The sequence below is a fragment of the Puma concolor genome, chromosome D1, assembly GCF_028749965.1.
Source record: "Puma concolor isolate L17-30 chromosome D1, mPumCon1.1.hap2, whole genome shotgun sequence".
In the NCBI taxonomy this organism is placed as follows: domain Eukaryota; kingdom Metazoa; phylum Chordata; class Mammalia; order Carnivora; family Felidae; genus Puma; species Puma concolor.
The window spans coordinates 56,852,990-56,877,960 of NC_141676.1; the positions used below are offsets into that span (position 1 = coordinate 56,852,990).

At 46.2% G+C, this 24,971-nt stretch overlaps 1 protein-coding gene across 2 annotated transcripts in view; it reads right to left on the reverse strand.

Moving 5' to 3' along the window:
• The window catches only part of CLPB (ClpB family mitochondrial disaggregase), a 143,099-nt gene extending 118,511 nt beyond the window's left edge, over positions 1–24,588 (reverse strand). The window contains exons 1-2 of one of the 2 annotated variants that reach the window (XM_086678222.1): positions 24,039–24,588; positions 20,796–20,847 (exon numbers count right to left, since the gene is read on the reverse strand). In XM_086678222.1, the coding sequence (XP_086534348.1) occupies positions 20,796–20,847; positions 24,039–24,438 (452 nt within the window). In that variant the 5' untranslated portion in view covers positions 24,439–24,588. The remainder of the gene's footprint in view (positions 1–20,795; positions 20,848–24,038) is intronic. The other variant, XM_086678223.1, reaches the window with a different exon arrangement.
• Between the last annotated feature and the right edge of the window lie 383 nt (positions 24,589–24,971).

Consider the following 24,971-nt stretch of genomic DNA (forward strand, 5'->3'; position numbering starts at 1 on the left):
CTGTGCTCAAAGTTAGGATTTCACACACCCAGGTCTCCTCCATTTCATTTTGTTCCTTTGCAAGTGAATGCCCAGTAGGCAGTCATTTCAAAGTTTCGGGCCAGCTGGGCTTGCGGGTGGCTGCCTGCTGAGAGTGGCTGAAAGGGCCTCTGAGGCCTGAGAAAGCCACCCCTGCTCTCCCCTGTGATTTTCACCAACGGACAAAATGCGGCAAGTGAATTAATCTCTTTTAAAAAGAGCAATGCTTGTGACAGAGCACGGTGTCTCCGAAAAGGTTAGGATTCCATCATCCCTGAGATGATGAGTGGAATGCTTAATGCAGGTTGCCACTCAGGGCAGAGCAGCCTCTGTCCAGGAGTTGGGCACTGCAGGCCTTTCTGGGCTCCGTCCAGACTTGTGGAAGGCCCTTCCGTAATGAACTAGGTCTCTCCTGCCTGGCAGAGCAGTGGTGGGTGACACTAATTGGGGGTGGCCCAAGGCAGCAGACAGGAAGGAGGCCACACTAGCGGTCAGGAGTTGAACCCCAGATCTCACACGGCTCTCAGGAAGTAGGGTGGAGCAAGGGAATTACCAGGATAGACTTGGTCCACATGCATGCTCCAGCATTACTGGGTGGGTAGCAGTGAATGACTGCATGACCTAGCCTCTCTGAACTTCACTTGGTCCCCTCATCTGAGTGACAGCTACTGCTCTACAAGCCTGTTTCCACATCTGTTAAAAAAATGGAGGACCCCAGCGGCCCTACTCCATAAGTCACACAGGGATGCCATGAAGAAACAATGAGGCAAAATATGTAAAAATACCTGACATGCAATAAAAATAAAGCACTGGACAAACAGAACAACGGCCTGTACTATTATCATTTCCCAATTAGTATCTACCCCATTTTAAGGAAGTTAACAAGAGTAAACCAGGATATGTGAAAGGTGTACACATAACTTGGAACATAAGTGCTCAAAATTTTCTGTGAAATGATAAATAAGCAGTCTCAAATCCCCAGGCAAGGGCCAGCAGTAGAAAAGGGCACCCTAGCCCAAGACCTAAAGATCTCCATAGGGGGGCGCCTGGGTGGCTCAGTAGGTTAAGCATCCTACTTCAGCTCAGGTCATGATCTCCTGGTTTGTGGGTTCGAGCCCCGCATCAGGCTCTGTGCTGACAGCTCAGAGCCTGGAGCCTGCTTCGGATTCTGTGTCTCCCTCTCTCTCTGCCTCTCCCCCACTCATGCTCTGTCTCTCTCTCTCTCAATAATATATTAAATAAACATTAAAAAAAATTAAAAAAAAAAGATTTCCATAGGAAAGGAGGCAAACCATAAGAGACTCTTAAGGACTGAGAACAAACTAAGAGTAGATGGGGGGTGAGGGAGAGGGGAAAGTGGATGATGAGTAGGGAGGAGGGCACTTTTTGGGATGAGCACTGGGTGTTGTATGGAAACCAATTCGACAATAAATTATATTAAAAATAAATTAAATAAATAAATAAATACATACATACATAAAGATTTCCATAGGAGAGTAACAAATCAAGGGGGACAACAAAGCTGCTCCGATATATCAGGAATCCAGGAGAGATCTGAAGGCTATGGACCAAACATGAAACAGTTAAGGGGGAAAGGGGGTGGGGAGTATTAACCTTTCCCTTCCTGCTGTGAGTGCTTCTGTATTCTTTTAAGTTTTATTGTTGTTTTGGCAACAATGAACATACTATTGCTTTTCTTTTTTAAACAAAACTTTCTTAGGGGGAAAAAGCCCCTTACCCTTTTTTTCTCCAAGAAGCCTTCCCTAAGACTGCCTTGATGCTGCCTCATTGGCCTATGCTAGCTAACCTATATCGCACATCAGTTTCCTTTTTTTGTTTAATGTTTATTTTTGAGGGAGGCAGAGAGAGAGAGAGAGAGAGCGCGCGCGCACAAGCACGGGTGGGGGAGGGGAAGAGAGAAAGGGAAACAGAATCAGAAGCAGGCTCCAGGCTCTGAGCTGTCAGCACAAAGCCTTGATGCAGGGCTCGAACCCACGTACCATGAGATCATGACCTGAGCTGAAGTCAGACACTCAACCGACTAAGCCACCCAGGCTCCCCAAACACATCAGTTTCCTTGTCCCCCCACCCCCTCCTCCAGTCAGCATGACCCTCCTGTCTCTTCACTCCTTGTGCTGGCACCACAGCCACTCTCTCAAGGCTCAGGGGCTGAATGAATGAGTACAGTATATAGCACTTCCCGACATATATCTCTCACCAATACCTGTCTTATGTTGGAAGTTACCTGTTATATATTGGTTAGGCCTGTCTTCTTCAAAGAACTTAGGCTCCTGTGTGTATGTGGGAGTATGTGGGTGTGGCTTCTCAGGCTCAGGGCTTGGGATACTTCAGATGCAGGCCTGGGGCTAGAGGCCATGGATTCTAGTCATGGCTCTCTCAGTAACTAGCTGTGTGATCCTGGATAAATCAGTCTCTCTGGGCCTCACTTTTCTGTGTGGTAAAATAGAGGACTTGAATTCAATGATTTCTCAAGTCCCTGCCAGTTCTACAATCTTAGGATTCTAATTACGTATAATGTCAAAATTTGAGAAGTGGATTCCTGACAGACACAGGCATCAGCAAGACTTCCAAAGAAAAGACAGCTCCTCCGGCTGCTGTCTGTAGGAGGGAGACAGTCCCAGACGGGGATATGGGGGCAGTTTTGAGTTATTCTGGCTAACTAGCTCTTCTACTCAGGGGAGGGAGGTACCACATGATTTTTCTTCCTCTTTCTTTACAACCAATCAATACAAAGCGGCCACTGAACTTCAATCGTGCATTGTTCCAACTGATTTCCGGATCCTTCACATTAACTGGCTCTCAGCTGCAGCTGGGAAGGGGGGCTGAAGGGTAGGGAGCCCTGGCCCACCTGCATCAGAGGCCTGGAAGCAGTGAGCCATGCAGACTCAATCATGATCACTATCTGGGCAACAGGACTCTGGCTGGAGCCTCGCAGAAGGTCCTGTTTACAGTAATAACAGCACCAGGCCAGGCTGTCTGAACAGAGGCAAGGCGCCTGGGGCTAGAATCCACACACACAGCCTCCATCTGCGCCTTATCTACCCAGTAAGCCTGGGCTGAGAGGGGCAGGGCTAGGGAGGAAGAAGGCTGCTCTCAGAACTCAGCCTGGGCCAGTGGACTTTAGGTAGGATCCTGGTGCTCTAACTTCACAGACATGAGGCCTCTCTAGCATCTTCTGCATTTGCTACTTGAACAAAGCATTCTCCTTTAAGGCCCTGCATGGGACCCTTCCTCTAGGAAACTCTCTAGTTGCTCTTTCTGCCAGGAATATGGCTCACCCCAGCACTGCCATACCCAAACTGCTCCAAAGGTAAGCAGGTGGGCAGAGAGGGAGAAGGCCAGGCACTTATGCAGCACTTACAACAAACATGTAGAATGTGCCTGTAAGCTTCCTGACTAGTTATTTCCTATCATATAAAGTTTTAAAATTTCTAGACATAATAAATGATTGGCAGAGATTAATCAGTCCAATCCTTCCTTGTACAGATACAGATGTGGAGGTCCAGAAAGCATCAGCCTCAGACTAGACTAATTTGGATATGAACCTGCATGTGTCTCTTCCAGGCTGCGTGACTATAGCAGGTCATGTTAACCTCTCTGAACCTCAGTCAGTCACCTTAACCTTATCAGCCTGCCAGACCTACTTAACAAGGGTGCTGAGCTTGAGCAAAGGAAATACCATATGCAAAAGCACTTACATTTTGCAAATGTTAGTTGTCATTACCACAAGTTTTCATTTGTTCAAAAGCACACAGCACAGGAGCTGGATCAGACCCTCACTGAGTAGTACTAGATGAAATGGAATGAAGTCCAATGCTGGGTGACCATTCTTTGTCCCATCTCCCTGTTTCAAGCAGAAACTTGACACACATTAAAGTGCACAGATTTTTTTAAGTTTATTTGTTTATTTTGAGGAGGGGAGGGGCAGAGAGAGAGGAGAGAATCCCAAGTAGGCTCCATGCTGTCAGTGCAGAGCCTGATGCAGGGCTTGATCTCACAAACCATGAGATCATGACCTGAACCAAAATCAAGAGTTGAACACTTAACCAACTGAGCCACCCAGGTGCCCCTCACAGACTTTTTTAAACTTTATTTTGAAATGATTTCAAGCTTACAGAACAGTTACAAAAATAGGACAAAAAAACTCAGATCCATCCTCCACTCAGATTCTTGTTACATTTTGCCTCCTGTGCTTAGCCATTCCTTTTCTCTATTTTTTAAATTTTTAAAAATATTTATTTATTTTTGAGAGACATACAGCGCGAGTGGGGAAGGGACAGGGAAAGAGGGAGACACAGAATCTGAAGCAGGTTCCAGGCTCTGTGCTGTCAGCACAGAGCCCAATGTGGAGCCCAAACTCACAAACTGCAAGATCACAACCTGCGCCAAAGTTGGCCACTTAACTAACTGAGCCACCCAAGCACCTCTCCTTTTCTCTATTTTTTTCCTGGACCATATGAGAGTTAGTTTCAGACATTATGTGCCCCTTTACTCCCAAATACTTCAGCACATATTTCTAAGTACAAGGTCATTCTCTTTCATAAACACTAACCAATAATGACCAAATTTGGAACACTTAGCATGGATAAAATGTTTTTATCTAATATTCAAATTTCATCAATTATCCCAATAATGTCCTTTATAGAAATTTCCCTCTGTAATCCAGATGTAAGCCAGGATCAATATTAGAACCAGGCACTGCAAGTGTCTTCAGTTTCCCTTCACTAGAATAGTTGCTGGGCCTTTCTTTGATTTTCTTAGTTCTGACACTTTTACAGAGGAAGGCTAATTTGTTTGTAGAACGTCTTTCAGTTTGGGTAACGATTTTTTGAGGAACCCATTTCCTATTATTCATCCATTCATTCCACAAACTTTCCATGAGACTGGTTATTACAGAATTCTGAGCTGAGTTCCACTGTGTCCTTCAAGGCATTCACTGTTCAGCTCCACACCTGGCAAACAGCTAAAATACAAGCAAGGACCCTGGAGAAGGTGTTGTGTGAGGGTAGGTCAGAGCAACAGAACCACACGGACAACTTCCTGGAGGCAGAGACATGAGTTGCACCAGAAAGGACAGGCAGAAGCACAGATTCCCCCAATGATCTCCCGGGATCCTCTTTTAAATTTTATTTTTATTATTTTTTTTAATGTTTATTTATTTTTGACACAGAGAGAGAGCACGAGCGGGGGAGGGGCAGAGAGACAGGAAGACACAGAATTGGAAGTAGGCTCCAGGCTCTGAGCTGTCAGCACAGAGCCCGACGCGGGGCTCAAACTCACAGACCACGAGATCATGACCTGAGCCGAAGTAGGACGCTCAATGGACTGAGCCACCCAGGCGCCCCTTAAATTTTTTTTTTAATGTTTTTATTTATTTTTGAGACAGAGACAGAGACAGAGCATGAGCCGAGGAGAGGCAGAGAGAGAGAGACACAGAATCTGAAGCAGGCTCCAGGATCTGAGCTGTCAGCACAGAGCCTGATGCGGGGCTCAAACTCACAGACTGGGAGATCATGACCTGAGCTGAAGTCGGACGCTTAACCGACTGAGCCACCTGGGTGCCCCTCCTCGAATCCTCTTAAGGAAACATCCCTGTTTCCCCAAGCAGTGTGTGTTAAGGCTGGGACGCAATAAAACATGAAAAGCAACAATACAAGGCTATAGGGAGGAGAGGGTGGCCCAGAGCACCCTTATCTGGGTACCTCTGCCCAGGGCTATAGGGTATGTCCCAGTCAACAGCTGCTCTGGTAACTTGGTGACAAGATGGAAATGCCCGTCTAGGTAGCTGAAGTGTGGGAAAGGGCCACCGGCGCCACCTACTGGCACTACAGTAGGACTCTAGCTGGGCAGCTGGCTGGTTGCCAGATAGCTTGTCACAATATGGCAGTGAGACACAGAAGTGACTCAGACTTCTCCAACAGGGCTGGCACTTGAGCCACCAGTGCCAAGCTCCAGAACCCCATGCTTTTCAGTAAATACTGGACTGTGCAAAGTCAGTCACAATACCTGACTCCCTAGACAGGTGGAGGCAAAGACTGGCCTACATTAATTCAGATTCATTCCAGTAACAAAACTTAGGTAGCATCTTCTCCAAGTCAGGCTCTGTGCTGGGCACTAAGTGTACAGATGTGAATCAGACATGGACCTTGTCCACAAGCAGCTCCTATCTGAATTGGGGTTGCGGAAATGGGACAAGTACACAAATAAATGCTTTAAGTATCGCAGGTGCTCTGAGAGCTCTGCTCACTCGGCGTCAGTGAGCACACAACATACTTGGCTCCTCATGTGGAGAGCTCTTGAATGGTGAAGTCAAAAGAACTCACACTTCTTGAGCAGCCTACTATGTATCAGGCACCTGACGTGATCTCATCTGATCTTGTGACTAGTTAAGGACTTGCTTAAGATGACTAGCCAGTAAGTGGCAGCTTGGGACTGGGACCTCTCCCTACTGAACCACACTGCCTTCCAGGGCACATATCCCATTTCTTCCCTCCTTTCCCACATTTAGCCTGGGGCCAGCACACCACAGGAATCTGATGGGACTAATCAACTGACAAAAAAATGACAAAGAAGGAAAAGACTTAAAAGGAAAGGAGGGATCTGAAGGATGGAGATCCCCTTTGATTAGTTCTGCTTTCTAGAACCTTCTCCCATTGAAAAGACCCTCTTCTCCTAGACTCAAGATGAGAAAGGCCCAATCCATCCCTTCTTCCTCACGGTAATCTCCACATTAGCAGCACTACTTTCATACTCATGTAGCAATACATGGCAATACGATACTTTAAAAGTGGTCTTGCCTTTAGGTTAAAACAAGTTTGCTAAACAAATCCAATCAAAAGGTTAAAGAAGTACAGAAGCCCTGGTTCTCAGCAGGCTTGGCTGACTGCAAGCTTACGGAATCTAGGAGCACAACACAGCTACCAAAAAAGCTAGTGCAAGCTCAGGCTATATTAATAGAAGCATAAAATCTCTGACAAAAGGGATGACTGCCCTGTTCCTCACAACTGTGGTCATGCCACACTGTAACTCAGAAAGGGCACCAAAACTTTGTGGCCATTTCATTAGGAAATGACTAGGATGGGTAGAAGACTTGAAAACAGTTTAGGGGGGCGCCTGGGTGGCGCAGTCGGTTAAGCGTCTGACTTCAGCCAGGTCACGATCTCGCGGTCCGTGAGTTCGAGCCCCGCGTCAGGCTCTGGGCTGATGGTTCAGAGCCTGGAGCCTGTTTCCGATTCTGTGTCTCCCTCTCTCTCTGCCCCTCCCCCATTCATGCTCTGTCTCTCTCTGTCCCAAAAATAAATAAACGTTGAAAAAAAAAAAAAAAAAAGAAAAGAAAACAGTTTAGGGAACCAAGTCTTACTTGGCTTGGAGCTCTGTCTCCTAATATTTAAAGGTCTGGAGGGGCTCCTGGGTGGCTCAGTCAGTTAAACATCCGACTTCAGCCTAGGTTATGATCTCACCATTCCTGAGTTCGAGCCCTGCATTGGGTTGCAACTGTGCTGACAGCTCAGAGCCTGGCGCCTGTTTCAGATTCTGTGTCTCCCTCCCTCTCTCTGCCACTCCCCCACTCGCACTCTCTCTCCCAAAAATAAATAAACGTTACCAAAAAAAAATTTTTTTTTTAAAGTCTGGAACAGGAAAAGAGTTGCGCAGTCCTGGAGGACAGAGCAGGGACTAAAGGGCAGTTGCAGGGGAAGCTAACACATAATGACAGCCCACTATGTGTCAAGTGCTATGCCAGTGCTTTCACACATACAGCTTCAGAATTCATCACAAGATAAATGTTTTTCTAATTACCGAGTGCCTTTGCTTACATTACTCCAAATGCCCAGAAAACCTTTCCACCAAGCTCCTTGTACCCAAATACTATGAATCTCCAGGCCCAGACTAAATGCCACCTTCTCTATGAAGCCTTAACTTTTCTTACATACTAATTACAAGTCTCTTACCAGACTGCAAGTTCTTGAAAGGCAAAAGTCATCATGATGCATGTTTATTCTCCTCCTCAATGCCAAATGGGGCATAATGCTTATAAGGGGTCTTAAGAATAAATAAATGCCAAAAAAATATAAAAAATAAAAATAGGGGCGCCTGGGTGGCTCAGTCGGTTGAGCGGCCGACTTCGGCTCAGGTCATGATCTCACGGTCCGTGAGTTCGAGCTCCACGTTGGGCTCTGTGCTGACAGCTCAGAGCCTGGAGCCTGTTTCGGATTCTGTGTCTCCCTCTCTCTGACCCTCCCCTGTTCATGCTCTGTCTCTCCCTGTCTCAAAAATAAATAAAATGTTAAAAAAAATTTTTTTTAAATAAAATAAAATAAAAATAAATGCCAAAGCTGATATACAGATGGCCAATAAGCATGTGAAAAGATGCTCTATGGATGGATCATCAGCCATCAGGGAAATGCAAATCAAAACTACAATAGGATATCACTTCCCACATACTAGGATGGCTATAATTAAAGACAGACAATAACAAGTTTTGAAAAGACTAGAGAAGTCAGAACCCTTATACACTGCTGGGGAGAATGTAAAATGGTGCAGCCACTTTGGAAAACAGTCTGGCAAATGGATAATAGAGTTATCCTATTGTGCAGCAGTTCCACTTGTAGGTATCTACCCAAGAGATATGAAAACATACATTCACATAAAAACCTGTACATGAATGTTCACAGCAGCATTATTCACAACAGCCAAAAAGTAAAAACATAAACACCCATCAACTGATGAAAAAAGGATAAATAAAATGTGGTATATCTATACATGGAATATTATTTAGCAATAAAAAGAAGTACCAATACATGCTACAACATGGATGAACCCTGAAAACATTACGCTAAGTGAAAGAAGCCTGTCCCCAAAGACCACATTGTATGATTCCATTTATGGAAAATGTCCAGACAGGCAAATCCACAGGGACAGAAAGTAGATCAGTAGTTGCCAGGTTCTGGGGGGAGTGACAGGGAGTGACCAGGATCTTTTTTGGGGTGAGGGGGTGATGAAAATGTTCTGGAATGAGGCAGTGGTGATGGTTGCATAATCTTATAAATATACCAAAAACCACTGCACCCTTTAAAAGAGTGAATTCTATGGTATGTGAATTATATCTCAAAAAGAAAAAGAAAAGAATAAAAGAAAGAATGCTTATTCAACCAGAGTTTGTGCATCCTTTGGGAGGTAGAGAGGGCCTCATACCTAGAGGAGCTGTCCAGCAGAAAACCTCCTTGAAGGGGAAAAAAAAAGAAAACCCAAAGAAGGACTTGAATACTGAAGAGGAAGTGAGGCCAGAGACAAAAAGTGCCTTGGATCCAGTCTACCCATGCAGGGGCTATAACTAAGTGTCACTTGCCCTAGAAAGGATCCTGCCCTGCCTGCTGGACTCTGAACCCCTGGGAATTCAGAGGCCTCCCACAATTGTTTGTGCTTTATATCCTGTCCCTGCTCACTGTCCATCTGCAAAAGCTGGTCAAACACACAGACTTCCTGGGAGGCCTGGGTGCTATCCCCCCCCAAACAAAAGGGCATTGAGATGGAAGCCTCAGCTCAGCCTCAGAGAGGATTCTTATGCAACCTTCCTGGGCCTCCCATCCACATGAATGGAGGATCCTGGAGACCAGTCAGCCTGTCCAGCTGCTGTACCCTCCTGCTGGGTAGCCTCTGGAGAATAAACAGGGCTTCATTCAACCAATCAATCAACCAGTAAGGCTCTATCTGTACTGTGTGCCTTCTGAGTGCCCAGCCAGGCTTGTGTGACTAGCTACGGTGGAGGCAGGAGGAGGTGCCATCCACCTTGCTGTGACAGCACAGCCTGGTTGAGGAGACACAGGCAAGAGAGGCAAGGAGAAAACTAACCGTGATATTGTGTGGCTCAGACTTTAAGGCTGTGGGAATCTGGTAAGAAAGCTCAATATGGGCTAGGGCAAGTAATGAACTGAAGCAAGGGAAGTGCATACTTTGGACTCCTGTGGGCCTCAGTTTAAATCACCACACTGCTATTTACTAGCTGTGAGGTAGTAAGCACTAAATCTGAGCCTCAAGTTTTGTCATCTGGAAAATGGATGTAACATAATCTGCTTTTGCAATACCGTACCAAGAAATGAAAATAATACATATAGAGTATCTAGTACTCTGCCTCACATGGAGTGGGTATTTAATAAATGACAGCTATCATTATTAGTGAGGGTGAGCTTTCTGGAAGAAGAAGGGCTTGAGGTGGGCGATGAAGCATCAGTTAGATCCAGACAGGACAGGGGTGGAACTGGAATCACTGCAAAGGCTTCCAGGTAGAATGAGTAAGCTGCATGTTTGGGACAGTGAGAAGCCAAGTCTCAGTGGAATGGGGTTCTTGGGGTGGAGGGAAGGGCCAGGCATGGCTGGCAGGAGCGTGGGGCTGGAGGCAGGGCTGTGGGTGAAGAGCAGAGGGGAGGGCAGGTAAGGGATCTGGATTTGACAGTTTCTCTTCAGGAGCCTTGTGGACTCCCAATAAGGCGGACAGAAATGGTTCTTCCTCTAGCTAGAAAACATCTCGCTGAGCCTGGAAGAGTGCTGAGGAAACTGTGACCCCAGCAAGCCTCTCTCTGCTTCAGGCCGCCTCATCTGGAAAATGAAGTGGTGTGCGACTTCCAAGTGGGCCACTGTGGATTACTCTAGCAACCTGCATTTCTGTTTCATTGTCTGTGAAGCAGGGCTATTATTACCTGCATGACTGTGAGGATTTAGTGATTAAAGCCTCATATAACTGCCTTAAAAAAAGCATTTGTTTTTTGGTTTTTTTAATTTTTTTTTTTAATGTTTCTTTATTTTAGAGACAGAGAGACAGAGCACAAGCGGGGGAGGGGCAGAGAGAGAGCCAGAGCAGAATCTGAAGCAGGCCCCAGGCTCTGAGCTGTCAGCACAGAGCCCGACGTGGGGCTCAAACCCAGGAGCCGTGAGATCATGACCTGAGCTGAAGTCGGACGCTTAACTGACTGAGCCACCCAGGCACCCCAAAAAAGGCATTTTATAAACATCAGCCACTATCAATAATATTCAACAATGTTATTAAAATATTATTTAAAATTCTTGAAAAAGTTTTATTTATTTAACTAATCTCTACACCCAACATGGGGCTCGAATTCACAACCCCAAGATCAAGAGTTGTACACTCTTCCGACTAAGCCAGCCAGGTGCCCCTAAAATATTATTTTATAATATTTTATACTACATGTACCAAAGTATATAAAAATTATAGGTGTAAAAAATGTCATTAAAGTAATATCCTATAAGAAGTAAATAAAATTCTGAATATATGTGAGTTCTAAAAAAAAAGAGTAAAACTAAGCATGATAGGCTGTGTTTTTTTGCCCCGCTTAATATTCATTTACCTTGTGTTTATTAGTCTGGGAGGTGTCTGAATACTCACACTAAAAGTTTAAGAAACATGTACAGGGTAACAACTGAATATCCAGAAAATTCTACCCATTACCTTAATTTATTTTTCTAGCTGTGGGGTAAAAACCTGGTGTAATTATCAACACTTAGTAACAAAACTTGCTATGTACTGAGCATCTGGTATGCACTAGGCATAGTACTAAGCAGTTTCTGTCATTTAATGTTCTCATTTAGTACTCACAGCAATGGTGTGAGGTAGGTCAATCATCATCTCACTTTAGGCGAGAAGTGGTTAGGCAACTTCCCAAGGTCACAGAGCTGACAAACGGCACAGCTGGAATTCAACCCTTGTTTTCTCAGACTCACAGCTGGGAATGAAACCTTGCTTTCTCCCATCCCAAAGTCCTTACCACTGGGATTTCTGCCAATGAGATGAGAGCCTCCTGGGCAGACGCCCTGACAGAGTGACAGGGGAGAACCACTTGTTGCCTTAAGAAGACTCTGGACCTGGGACTCCTGCTCAGAAGGGAGGGGAGGGAAGGAACTAGGATGTAAAGAGCCTCAAAATTCAAAAATGAGATTTTTTTTCTGAGAAAGCTTTCAAACAGGACAGGGACAGAGCAGGAACTGTGAAGCAAGAAGCTAAAGTGAATACTGTAAGCCCAGAAACACATTTAGCTTGACTATTTTCAGTATTCTTGGATTTCTCTCCCATTGTTTCTAGGAAAATTCCGTGGGAAAAAAATCTAACTGGTTCTAGCCATGCTGACATGTGTTATGGTCATGACTGAGCTGGGATTTACAAGCAGCGGCACTCAGGCCACAGCGATACTGTTGGGGAGACAGAGCCTGACTGCTGCCCCTGCTGCGGGGCCCTGGAGGACTACAGCTTTGCGACTTACCCTGCTGCGGTGGCTGGATCAGTGCCAAAGACACTGGAAACACACAGACTGGTAACACTCAGATTGGTTCCTTATGTTTCTCAACAATCAGAATGGCTGTTGATCATGTCAACCTTCCACCCCATACCCCCCCACCACCACCAAATCAGCTACCACTGCTGTTAGAACAAACACAAAGCTCCTTACTATGGCTTCTAATGTTTATTCTGGCACCTGCTCTACACTGCAGGTGCCTGCCCTTTTCAGTCCTTCACACTTGCCATCATTCCTCCTTCCACGGGTCTCTGTAAATAAAAGTTCCTTCTACCAGGAAAGCTCTTCTGCCCTTCTTCACCTAGGTTAACTCCTCACCAGAGCTCAAGCTTCCTCTGGGAAGCTTTCCTTGACCAGAGGAAATCCACCAGAGGCTTTAGGATTCTCTTTACCCTCCCTTGCAGCATCTGTCACAGCTGTAATTTCACATCGGCACGATCAACATCTAAGTAGGCTTCCAGCTCCATGAGGTGATGCCTCTACGTATTTTTGGCTTACCACTGATCTATCAGAGCTTAGCACAGTGCCAGCACATAGTAGGTATTACTTGTTGAATACAAGAGCTAATTCTCCATTTTTATATTATTTTTTCAAAGGGAGGTCAGTCCTCTTTTACAGGTTTATTATAACTATCAATAACTATTAACATTTGCCTAACTCTTTATCATTTACAAAGCACTTTTGAAATATTCAGTAAGTATGTGTTAACTATTCACATGAACAGCAATGAAAACCAGCAATGCTCACAGTATTGTGGGAGAGAAAGAAAATAGATGACCTATCCCAATAGGGGGTGATAAGTGCTGTCACAGAGGAAGTTCCGGGTGTTATGGGGACCTACAGGTACTGGGAAGGCTAGGGTACTTGAAGCCTTCCAGGAAAACATGACACTGATGACCCAAAGGATGAGTAATTTTCCAGACAAGAGCTCACCTGCCTGGAACTCTCATAAGACCCTAGGAGGGTGGTCTGACAAATATTATCAACAATACTTCACAGGTAAGGCCACTGAGGAAGTTTAGGGACTAAGGCCACACAACCAAGAACCAGGAGGGCCAACACTAGAGGCTCCATCCCAGGGCTGGGCTCTCTTTCAGGGACATCCCTCCTCCCTACAAGCCACCCCAGTAGGCCTTGGCCATTCTGTGCTCTGGGGGTTGGCCAACCACCTGACTCTGCTGGGTTTCTATGCAGATGACTGATTGCTTCCACCTACCCATGAAGTTCCGAAAAAGCTGCTAATCCAGACTTCCCCAATTACCTGCCATCACCAGGGAGAAAATAAGCAAAGATCCAGTCACGCACCTCAGAAAAAGGTACAGGCCACTCTGAAGAACTGCTTGCCTGGGAACTGTCCACTTGAATTAGTGTTTCAGTGTGCGATCTGGACCTTTCCAAAGAGACTCAGTTTTCTCTGCAGAGTTGAACACTAGGGACTGTATTCAAAGTTCTCAGTGGGGTCCCCATTAACATGATCTGGAAACAAAGACTCAAAGAGGGACGTTCTATGATTTACTAAGGGTCCCAGAGCCAGTTCATAGCTGTGTCAGAAGTGGAAGCCAGGTCTTCTCATTCTAAAAATCCTTTATTCTTTCCATTACACTGCCTTCTAACATCCCACTATTCAAAAGCCTGTGCACGTTACATCCTAGCATTCAAAAAACAGTGTGATGATCTTAAGGAGCTCTCACAACAAGCATCAAATTAGAAGAGTGATACCAGTGAAGCCTTGACCTTTGGTTTAGAATAAACTTTAGTTTCAACCTACTGTAAACCACAAGGACATTTAAATATTTACTGGTTAAGAGAGCTGGATGTTTTGGTTGCCCTGATGCCATCATTAATATCTTCCCATCCAGCCAAAATGATACAACAATCGATAAACAGACAGCTTCTCTGAGGCTCTGAGACAGTCAAATGTACTTACCAGCCAGGGTTTTTGTTAATTAGATAAAATCCTTGGATCAATGTGCAGAACATTTACCTATGCTGTAGCTGAGCACATTCTGGACACCTTAGCACTGGCACATGGACAGCAAGTGCCTCAAGCCCCAAGCTGGGGCATCCAGGGACAAGAACCAAGCCATCAATGCAAAGCTAGAATAAATGTTTTGTGCCCTCAACAAAACCCAACCCTTTCTTCTTTCTTGAAATGCAAACCAAATCAGACTTTTTTCCAAAGGCATCTACTAAACAAGTTTGAGCTGGTATGAACTCCTTTATTTTCTAAAACCATGAAACCAGAAATCAAAAAAAGATAACAAAACAATCTCTCAAGTAATCACTGATATATATTTTTGGGGGGGGGGGGGAGACTGCATGGTATATACAGTGGGAAGAGTCAGATCTCCACTTGAGTATCTCACTAGCATGTTAAATTTAACATGTTTAAAACCAAACTCATAATCTTTTCCCCCCAACTCAGTTCTCCTCTAGCACCTTCACCTCAGTGAATAGCATCTACATAGCTGATTAAGCCAGAAAACTGAAATTCCTTCTTAATAATTTTTTCTCCCTAATCAATGATATCCAATTCTATTCATTCATTCAACATTCATTTATTAGTATGTAGGACATATCAGGCATTGATACTGCTCTAACCACCACCAAGTCCTGTCTAGCTTACTTCCTCCATCTCTGCTATCACCTTAGTCCAAGTCATCACCTGCCATCATCCTCTCTTCTAGACTATTCCAGTCACTTTCATCCAATCTTCCTGTATCCACCATGGATGGCTCTCTATATCATCTATTCTCCACGGAGCAACCAGAGATCTTTTAAAATTACAGATCTAGATCATGTCACCATATTTCTCTCCCTCCCTCCCTCCCTCTCTCTCTCTCTCTCTCTCTCTGTCTCTCTCTCTCTCTCACACACACACACACGCACACGTGCTTAAAATTCTACACTGGTTGCCCAGCAATCTTAGTAAAAATAAAAATCATTACCACGGCCTACAGACTCGGTGTAGTATGGTCCTCGCTTAATTCTCCAGCTTCATTTCATGTCCTTCCGTCCTTGCTCTGTAGAGTCTAACCAGATTGGCTTTCTCTCAACTGCTTGATTTCTTCACATCTGTTCTTAATTCAGGGCCTTCCGCCTACTATTCCTTCCAACTGAATGTTCTGCTTTTCCCTTCATCCTCCCAAGCTCACTTCAATCTCACATACTCCAATGCTTTTCCTTACTGATACATACCCTCACCTCAACCCCTCCCAGATTCAAGGTTAGATTCCCAAGTGTCTTATACTTCACTTTTTAATCAAGTTTGAAGATATAATTAACATATCATATATAACCCACCCATTAAAAATGTACAACTCAATTGTTTTTATTATATTGAGTTGTGCAATCTTGACTACTAACTCCAGAACAGTTTCATCATTCCCCAAAGAAACTCCAGACCCATTAGCAGTCACTCCCTAGTCCCTCCCAACCCCAACCTCTGCAGTCCTTGCCAATAACTAATCTACTTTCTGTCTCTATGGATTTGTCTACTCTGAAAATTTTATATAAATTGAATCATATGATATGTGGTCTTTTGTCTGACTTCTTTCAGTTAGCATGCTTTCTAAGTTCATTCACGTTGTAGCATATAGCAATACTTCATTCTTTTGTACTGATAATATTCTGCTATATGGCTGTATTATATTTTATTTGTCCCTTCAACCATTGTTGGGTTTTGGGCGCTGTTTCCCTCTGTGGGCTATTATGAATAACACTGCTATGAACATTCACGTTCACGTCTTCATTTCTCTGGCATATATACCTAGGCATAGACTTGCTGCATCATAAGGTAATTCTATGTTTAACATATTAAGGAAATGCCAACCCTTTTCCAAAATAGTCACACCATTTCACATCCCCACCAGCAATCTACAAGGGTTCCAATTTCTCCACATCCTGACAAACACTTGCTATTATCCTTCTGCTTACAGCCATCCTAATAGGCATGAAGTGATATCTCATTGTGGTTTTTGATTAGCATTTCCCTAATGATATTAAGCATCTTTCCGTGTGCATATTGAATATTATGTACTCATTTGAGTGTCTTCCTTAAAGAAATGTCTATTCAGATCCTTTACACATTTTTAAATTCTGTTATCTTTTTATTGTCCAGTTAAACAGTTCTTTATGTATTCTAGATAAAAATCTCTTACCAGATATATGATCTGCAAATATTTTCTCCCATTCTGTGGGAAAGTTTTCACTTCCTTGAAGGTGTCCATTGAACACAAAGTTTTTAATTTTGATGAAGTCCAATTTATCTATTTTTTCCTTTGGCTTCTCGTGATTTTGTTGCCATATCTAAGATGGCTTTGCCTAACCCAAGGTCGCAAAAATTTATCCGTATATTTTAAGAGTTTATAATTTTAGCTCTTACGTTTAGGCCTATGATCCATTTTGAGTTAATATTTGTCTATGGGTAAGGTAAGGCTCCAACTGCATTTTTTTGGCATGTGGATATACAGTTGTCCCACTACCATTTGTTGAAAAGACAAACTGCAATTCATTTTGAAGTACATAATTAGTACTGGCTCCCAGTCACTGGCTCCCAGTTAGACTGTAAGTACCAAGAGTGCAGGGATTGTGCCAATCTTGTTCACACCGTATCTCCAAGCACTCAGTCCAATGCCTCGCTCCTAATAAGCACTCACAAATGCTGGTCAAATGAAGCAACATTTTTTTGTCATTAACAAATACTCTACAACTCTACCGGTTAAAGGTATTATCATCTCTGTGTTACTTAAGCTCATAAAAGTCAGGCAATATGTGCCCAGTTTTGCTGGTTCTCAATTTTGACTCATGTGTTCCCTCCTCCCCCGGGAAGGGAGTTAGTACGCTCCTCCAGGACAGGAACTGCTTCTACTTCCTCATGGTGTTGCCACCAACACAAATTCAGCTCAGGGCTGGGCACAGAAGACAGGCTAGACAGATGAACAACTGAGGGACAAATGCACAGTGCCGTCCATGACCAAGTCCCTTCCTCTCTCCAGTTCCTCCTAGCCGCAAACTGTGATCAAACAACACAGATATATAAAATCCCCCTCCTCACCACACACCCTAGGCTGATTCTTGCCTCAGTGCTACCACTCATGCAACCCCCTTTGCCTTCCCTTTCTATTTGCTAAGGCCTACTGATATTTGAAGCCATTTCCAATAGGATGCTTACTCTGGTCTCCCAGGTTGGTTAGGGCATCTTCTGGGCTACTGTCTCACAGCACTGACCACACTGTGTTGCCACAGTCTTCCCCAATCACCTACATTGAGGGCAGGAATCATGTCTGGTCAGGTGTACCCCATGCCAGGCATAGGGCCTAGCATATGAGAGGTGCTCAGTAAATTTTGTCAAGTGATCAAATGGATCATGGAAGGTAAAAGCAGTCTGAAGTTGAAGACTGGTATCACCAGGGTTCCTTCATTAGAGAACGTTTGGGCTGATGAAAAACTGACTTAGGCACAAAGCAGAGAGGCCCAGCTTCCTGCTGGGAGAAGGGAAATGGGTTGGGGGTGTTGTCTTTCACCCAAGTTTGTTCTGAAAGAAATGTGATCTCCACTGAGAGAATAGGAGGCCTCATTTCTCTCAGCCTGGATAGCTCCTTACACGGCTCAGCCCAAGCCTGGACAGATGTGCCTTCGGTCTGCCCTGTGCCCTATGTTTCGGGTGAGTGGTTCCTACATCCAGAAGCCAGGCTTGGGTATGAGCTGAGCCGAGGAGAAGGGCCACCTGCTCATGCTGCTGACAGGTGGGACAGGGGCCCCAGGACAGGGCTTCCACTCCTGAAGAGTCAGAGTTGAACACATTAAGAAGGTTTAAGTGCCTTGGGGGAGGAGGAAGGAAATGACTGCCACCCAGGGAGAAAGGAGGAGAGGAAGAAGGGAAAAGGGAGGGACCCAGCCTCCCTCTGATATAGCCAATGGGCATATGGAAATAAGACTCTGGACTTTCTGCTTCAAGTTTGCTGAAAAATCAGTAAAAAGCAACTTTCCCCAAATTCTGTTTGGGGAAATTCTGTGCTGGGGAAGAGATGTGGGAAACCAGACCTCTCCCTGACCTGGGGAGGCACACAAACCACTGGTTTAAGCTGAAGTCTAGCTCACAACCTTCTTAAACAAAGAACAGAATGGGAGCACCTGGCTGGCTCAGTCAGTAGAGCACAGGACTCTCAATCTTAGGGTCTTGAGTTCAAGCCCCACAGTGGGCATGGAGCCTACTTAAAAAATAAATAGGGGCGTGTGGATGGCTTAATCAGTTAAGCATCTGACTCCTGATTTTGGCTCAGGGTTGTGAGATCGAGCCCTGCATGGGGATCTGTGCTGGGCATGGAGTCTGTTTAAGATTCTCTCTCCTTCTGCCCCTCCCTGGCTCATGCTTGCTCACACATGTGGGCACTCTCTCTCAAAAAAGAAAAAAAAAAAAGATTGCCATGCTGAAAAGCAGGGTCTGTGCCTAGCTCATCTCTGACTCCCTTACACGGGGTGAAGGGAGACTCTGAGTCATCATGACCAAAAGAGATGAAACAACAGCAGGCAGGAAAAAAGCAGCTGGAAACTGGGGGAGACACACAAAAGGCCCCAACATATGCTATCCACACAGGCAAGAAGGAATATTCTGCATCACACACACCATGAATTCAACCATTTTCTGCATTCTTTTGGCATTCTTTTGGTGTTTATTGCTATTAGAAAAACGTGTATTTGAAAGAGCTAAAATAATCAACACTTGGGGGCTCGCTGGGATAGGGTAAACTCAGCCTCCCCTGGGTGATGGAAAAGTGGATTCACTGCACTGATGCTCTGCAAATACACTACCTACATTGGGTTGCCACAGGAAAGCAGCAGCCTGGCAGCCCTCAGCGGTCACCAACCGGTGATGTGAGGGTCAGCAAAGGCCTGCCAGGAGGTGGCACGGCCAGTTTTTGCCCCCTCACTCCCTTGTACTGCAGCAGAAGGAAGCGAGGCTCATCTGTTTCTGGGGAAATGAAGACGCCACGCACAGCTGGCAGTTATGAATGGCTCTTATAACAGCAAGCTGACATCTGTGCTTGGTTTTTAAGATGCATCATCGCATGTTTATTAAACTATTGCTCCGTCGTATTTATTTGGCTACGAAACAACTCCCAGCCCATACTTCCAAAAGTGGTTTATTAAAAACTAAGCCTTGAACATTAATACTCAAAAGCACCCTTGAGAATCAATAATAATGCTGCAGATAAAATGAAAGGGAATCAAAGCAGTAAGTCTTGGTGGGGGCTGCAGCTGACTTTCAACACTTTCTTATACATTCAGGCAGCTGGAGTGGAGAGGAGCACCAAGAGTGTGTGGCACTGGGTGTGGGGATAGCCACTGCGAACACTAGATTTCCTGTCCAAAATGGACACATGGTAGCAGGGAAGGTGGGGTATACTGTGGCCACCTCACTTTATACAAAGGGCCAAAAAGGCCAAGATGAGGCCCAGGGTAGGCCACTAGTTTCACCAAGAATAAAACCTCTGCCCCTAACCAACAGCCCCATACTGATGCCTTATGCTGGTCCCTGTCTGCGCACCTATCCTGGACACAGACGGCCCAGTCCCAGCACCAGGCTGAGCCCCAGGCTGTGTCCCATCCCTGCCCAAGAACAAACCTGAAATCCAACCTGCCAGTGGTCCTAAAAGGCACAGCTGAGCCAGGCAGACTGGAAGAATGCACTTAGCCCCTGAGCAGGAGCCCAGTGTGTACACCCCAGCTCTGCAGGCAGACTTTTCTAACACCAAAAGACCTGGCAGAAAGGCCTCTTCCAGCTCCCTCCCAAATCTCCAAACTTTTTCTTTTTCTTTTTTTTTTTTTTTTAATTTTTTTTTTCAACGTTTATTTATTTTTGGGACAGAGAGAGACAGAGCATGAACGGGCGAGGGGCAGAGAGAGAGGGAGACACAGAATCGGAAACAGGCTCCAGGCTCCGAGCCATCAGCCCAGAGCCCGACGCGGGGCTCGAACTCATGCACCATGAGATCGTGACCTGGTTGAAGTCGGACGCTTAACCGACTGCGCCACCCAGGCGCCCCATCTCCAAACTTTTTCATGGGTGCCCCCCATCTAGGCAACAAACAATAACACCTGGCCACTTCCACAAAGATATAAGAACAAATTAGAAGATTCAGTAAAGGACCCAAAGGATGTGGGGAGGACTCTAAACCATGCCCTGCAAAGAATAAAACAGTGGAAGGATCCAGAGCTGTTTGGGGTTAAAAAAAAAAAAAAGGAGACACAGGGCTGACTCCCTACCTTAAAACATTTAAAGGTTGACCTGGGCCAAGGGAGCCCAGGTGACTGTGACCATAGGGAAGTCACAGGGTTCACTTCCCAACTTAGTGTGAGCATTTCCTCCAAAGCAATCATCACTGGAGGAAGGGGTTCACCCAGCTCAGGCCCTCTTGTAGGGGAGAGCAAGTCCTGGGGTTCAACACTTACCTGCTGACTTCTTGGACATTGTTGGTGCGAGCAGCTTCCATCAGGGCTGCATCTGAAAAGAAAGGGGGCACTGGTCAGATCCCTATCCAGGACCTACCCTCAAAGCTGCATGGACGACCCAGTAAAACAATAGAAATGGAAGAACTTCAGAAACATGGTCTTTAACAAGAGAAATTACGCCAAAGTATATAAAGGGAAAGCTAATCATCCCCTGTCCAGATGGTATCCACTGTTAACTTATCTTCCACATCCATTATGGAACCCAAACTCGTAACTCTTCTCATCATACAGGTGGTTCAGGTAAGGTGCTAGCAACTATGTGCTGCCTATGGCAAATGCATGATGTGTGAATCCCTTCACTCTTCATTAGCTAGAAAGCTCTAATGTTTCACATGGCTGCCACTGTTATTAATCATCCCCCCCTACCTTGTGCCACTTTCACCCCCAACTCCAATTTCTCAGCCTAGTTTTGAATCTCATGTCACAAGTCACCAACCCAACACCAGAAACAGAATGGGAACAGGCAAGCGTGTGGGCTCCTCTGAAAGTTAAGAGGCTTGACCAGGAATCAGAAGGCCTGGCTCCAACAGTCTGCCCCCTACTCCCTGTGCTGTAGCAGCCCCTTTCCTTCTCAACCCCCACTTTCAGGACTATAAAGCAGAGGCAATAATCCTTGTCCCGACAGCCTCACAGGGATGCTGAGGAGATGAAATGAGGGTCAAAAAGTCTACAAACTCCTTGGTGCCAAGATCAGCAAAAGGAGATCCAAAGCAGAGGGTTCCAATCCCTTAGGAACCACCTAGCAGAAAAGCAACCCTAGGGGCACCTGGGTGGCTCAGCTAGTTAAGCATCTGACTTCAGCTCAGGTCGTGATCTCTTGGTTTGTGAGTTAGAGCCCCACATTGGGCTCTGGGCTGACGGCTTGCTCAGAGCCTGGAGCCTGTTCCGGAACCTGTCTCCCTTTCTCTCTGCTCCTCCCCCACTCACACTCTGTCTCTCTCAAAAATAAATAAACATTTAAAAAAATTTTTTTAAAGAAAAAAAAGCAATCCTAAACCTAATGTAAGCCTGGTGTGGCCTGGGCAGTTGGCAGGCTACTACCACCACCTTGTGGCCAAAAGGAAAACTGCCTGACTCAGAAAAAAACAACAGTAGAGGCACCATTTTTTCAAAGTCTATACCAAATGCCCTTGGAGCCCTATCTGCCCAGCATGGTTTTAAGCTCCATTGTTGAACAATGGAAAGACTCATAGCCAGCCCTGCCTCAAGGAGTTCTCAGTCTAGCCAAGAGACTCACCCAGTGAAACACTGAGGAGGCACTGCAGTAGGGTGGGAAGAGCAGGATCTGGAGCCAGACAAACCTAGGCTCCCATCCCAATTCTGCCACTTACTTGCCATATGACCTGGCCAACTCACCTAACCTCCTGAGCCTCAATTTCCTTACCTGTACAGCAGGGATAAGATGGCCACCTTATCATGCATATGCAAACCGGATGTGTGGTTCAAACATTAGTGTCTCCATCCCACCTGCCAGCCTAGACTCTAGGGTCAGATCTTTCCTGGTTATCTTCCCCAGTGGTTCTCTAAGCACACATCCAGGGATGCTCAGGCAGCCCTCAGCCGGAAGGAGAACAAAATTCCCTCAGAGATCACTGAGGAATCTCACTCTGCAGAAAGAAGTGGCTTCTGCATGGTCACAGGAGGAATGAGGAATGAGCTGAGAACCAGGGCCTCCTGGCTCCTACAGGGAACAGTTCCTGAGCTTGTAACTCCAAATCAGGGTATAGGGTAGGCTAGCAAAGTCTGAAGGGTTGGAAGTGATCATGGTTTTGGTCATTACCTACTTTAGTAAATAGACAAAGTCCAGTCTGGAGCCCCCAGGAAAGTCTAAGGCAAGACCTTGGACACCTCCCCCAATCCATCTAAACATACTGGCCTCAGGACACTGCCTGCTCATGAACTTTCCATGGCTCTCCACTGCCTACAGGAGAAATTCCAAAACCTCCAAACCCTCTTGTCTGACACCCAGGCCCCACTCCATCTGCTCTAACCTCATTCCAAAAACGCCCTGTCCTCCAACCAGGCTGGCTACCCTGCTAACCTCTATACACATCATGCTGACCTGTGAATCCCTTATCTGTGAAGCCTTCCCATGAAACAGAATCCAACTCAAGACACATTTACTGCGTACCTACTAAGTTCCAGATGCTATCTATGGTGGACACACGATGTGAAAGTATTAGGGAAAGGGGCTGGTATCAACCTGAAAAAAAGATAAGCTGCATTCCTTGCTCAATTGGAGCTCACACTACCGCTCTTTTTCATCTCTTGCCTCATCCTACAGAACTCAAGTTCAAATTCCCCATCCTCTAGGGGTCTCCAATCTTCCAGGAATGTTTTCCTGACCCTACTGGGCCCTCCAATCCCCCAACAACACACTGTCAGACCACTCACCACACCCATAGGCCTAACTGCCTGCACTGTCTCCTTAACTGACTTTTTGTAGGAGTTCAAAACCTCCCAAAATTGGGCTCACAGAAGGTATTAAAAAAAAAAAAAAAAAAAAAAGCTCAAAGTTATAGAATTATAGCATGCCTAATCCTCCTGCCAACTGTCCCACCTGGCAAGATCACCTCACACCTGAGACCAGGTACAGCAAAACCCGTGGGAGTCTGATGGGCAGACCCACGCTGCTGAACTCCAAGAGTCAAAATAACAGCACTGTAAGATTACTGAGAAATCATTCTTTACTGTGTAAGGGGCGGGGGGGGGGGGGGGGGGGGGCGGTGAAGCCAGAGAGGAGCAAGGGGTGAGCAGTGGCAAAGCTGGCATTGAAACCAAGTCTCTACTTCCTTTCTTAGGCCACCTTACAAGGAAAACTTCTCTAAATTACCCAGTGGTTGCTGTTAGAACACACCGTGGTTTCCTGGAGGCCTCTTAGGAATTGGACCAGGCAGAACATTAGAGCATAAAGGGTCCATTCTCTAATTTTACATGTTTTGTCCATTGCACAGATGGACAAAGTAATGCCCAAAGGAGGGAGTTGACCTACGATGGGAAGTTACACAACTCACAGGCAACTGAACTCTCCAGTTCACCACCCTGCCCCAGTAACCAGATGATGTCTGGGTTCCTCCAAGACTGAAGCTCTGCTGGTGTAAATCTACAAGCAACTCCCACCCTCGAGTCAGGACACTCCTCCCGCCTCTACCTTCCCCGAACCCAGACTGCCCCGATAATCACCCTTGTTGGACGGGCTCTTGCTGTAACAGTGAACCACTAGCGCCGTGGCCAGGGCCCACATGCTCAGTCCAGCCTTGTTGGGGACCCCGTTCCAGCTGTCCTGTCCCGGGAGTGTTTCTTCTGGACTAGGAAGGCGTCCCCATGTTGTGGCTAGGAAGCACTGGGTCTCGGTGCGTTCTCCCTGACGCCCCCAGGTGGCTGCCCCTCCTCGGGTGAGGAAAGCCGGCGATGTTGCAGGGCGCCCCCCGACGGCCGCCCTCAGCCATTGCGGCTCCCCGCGGCCCGCGGTGGTTACAGTCTGGCCGGAGGCACTTCCATTTCTCCGCAGCGATGGGGACCTAAGCAGCTGGAGGAGGAGCCGGGGCGCCGGCGCTGTTCTCAACACCAGGGACCCCAGCATCGTGACAGCTGCTTCGATAACCCCCTGGTGCCGGCCCCTGTGCTGGCCGCGTCCAACATGGCTGCCGCGGCGCGTTCGAAGACGCCGCGAACGCGGTGGAATTCCGCGCTACTTCACGGGAGTGGTAGTCCACAGCCTTAGATTTTTCTGCGGCTGGAGAACAAATAAACTACACTTCCCAGAAAGCTGTGTTACTCGCGTCACAATGACTGCCGACTTAGAAAAGCCTAGGGCATGTTGGGAAATGGAGTTCGAGTGAGGGGGCGTGGTAAGAAGGGAAATGCCTAGGTGGGATGTGTCGATTAAAGTTAAGGTTCGTGGGGCGCCTGGGTGGCGCAGTCGGTTAAGCGTCCGACTTCAGCCAGGTCACGATCTCGCGGTCCGGGAGTTCGAGCCCCGCGTCGGGCTCTGGGCTGATGGCTCAGAGCCTGGAGCCTGCTTCCGATTCTGTGTCTCCCTCTCTCTCTGCCCCTCCCCCGTTCATGCTCTGTCTCTCTCTGTCCCAAAAATAAATAAACGTTGAAAAAAATTTA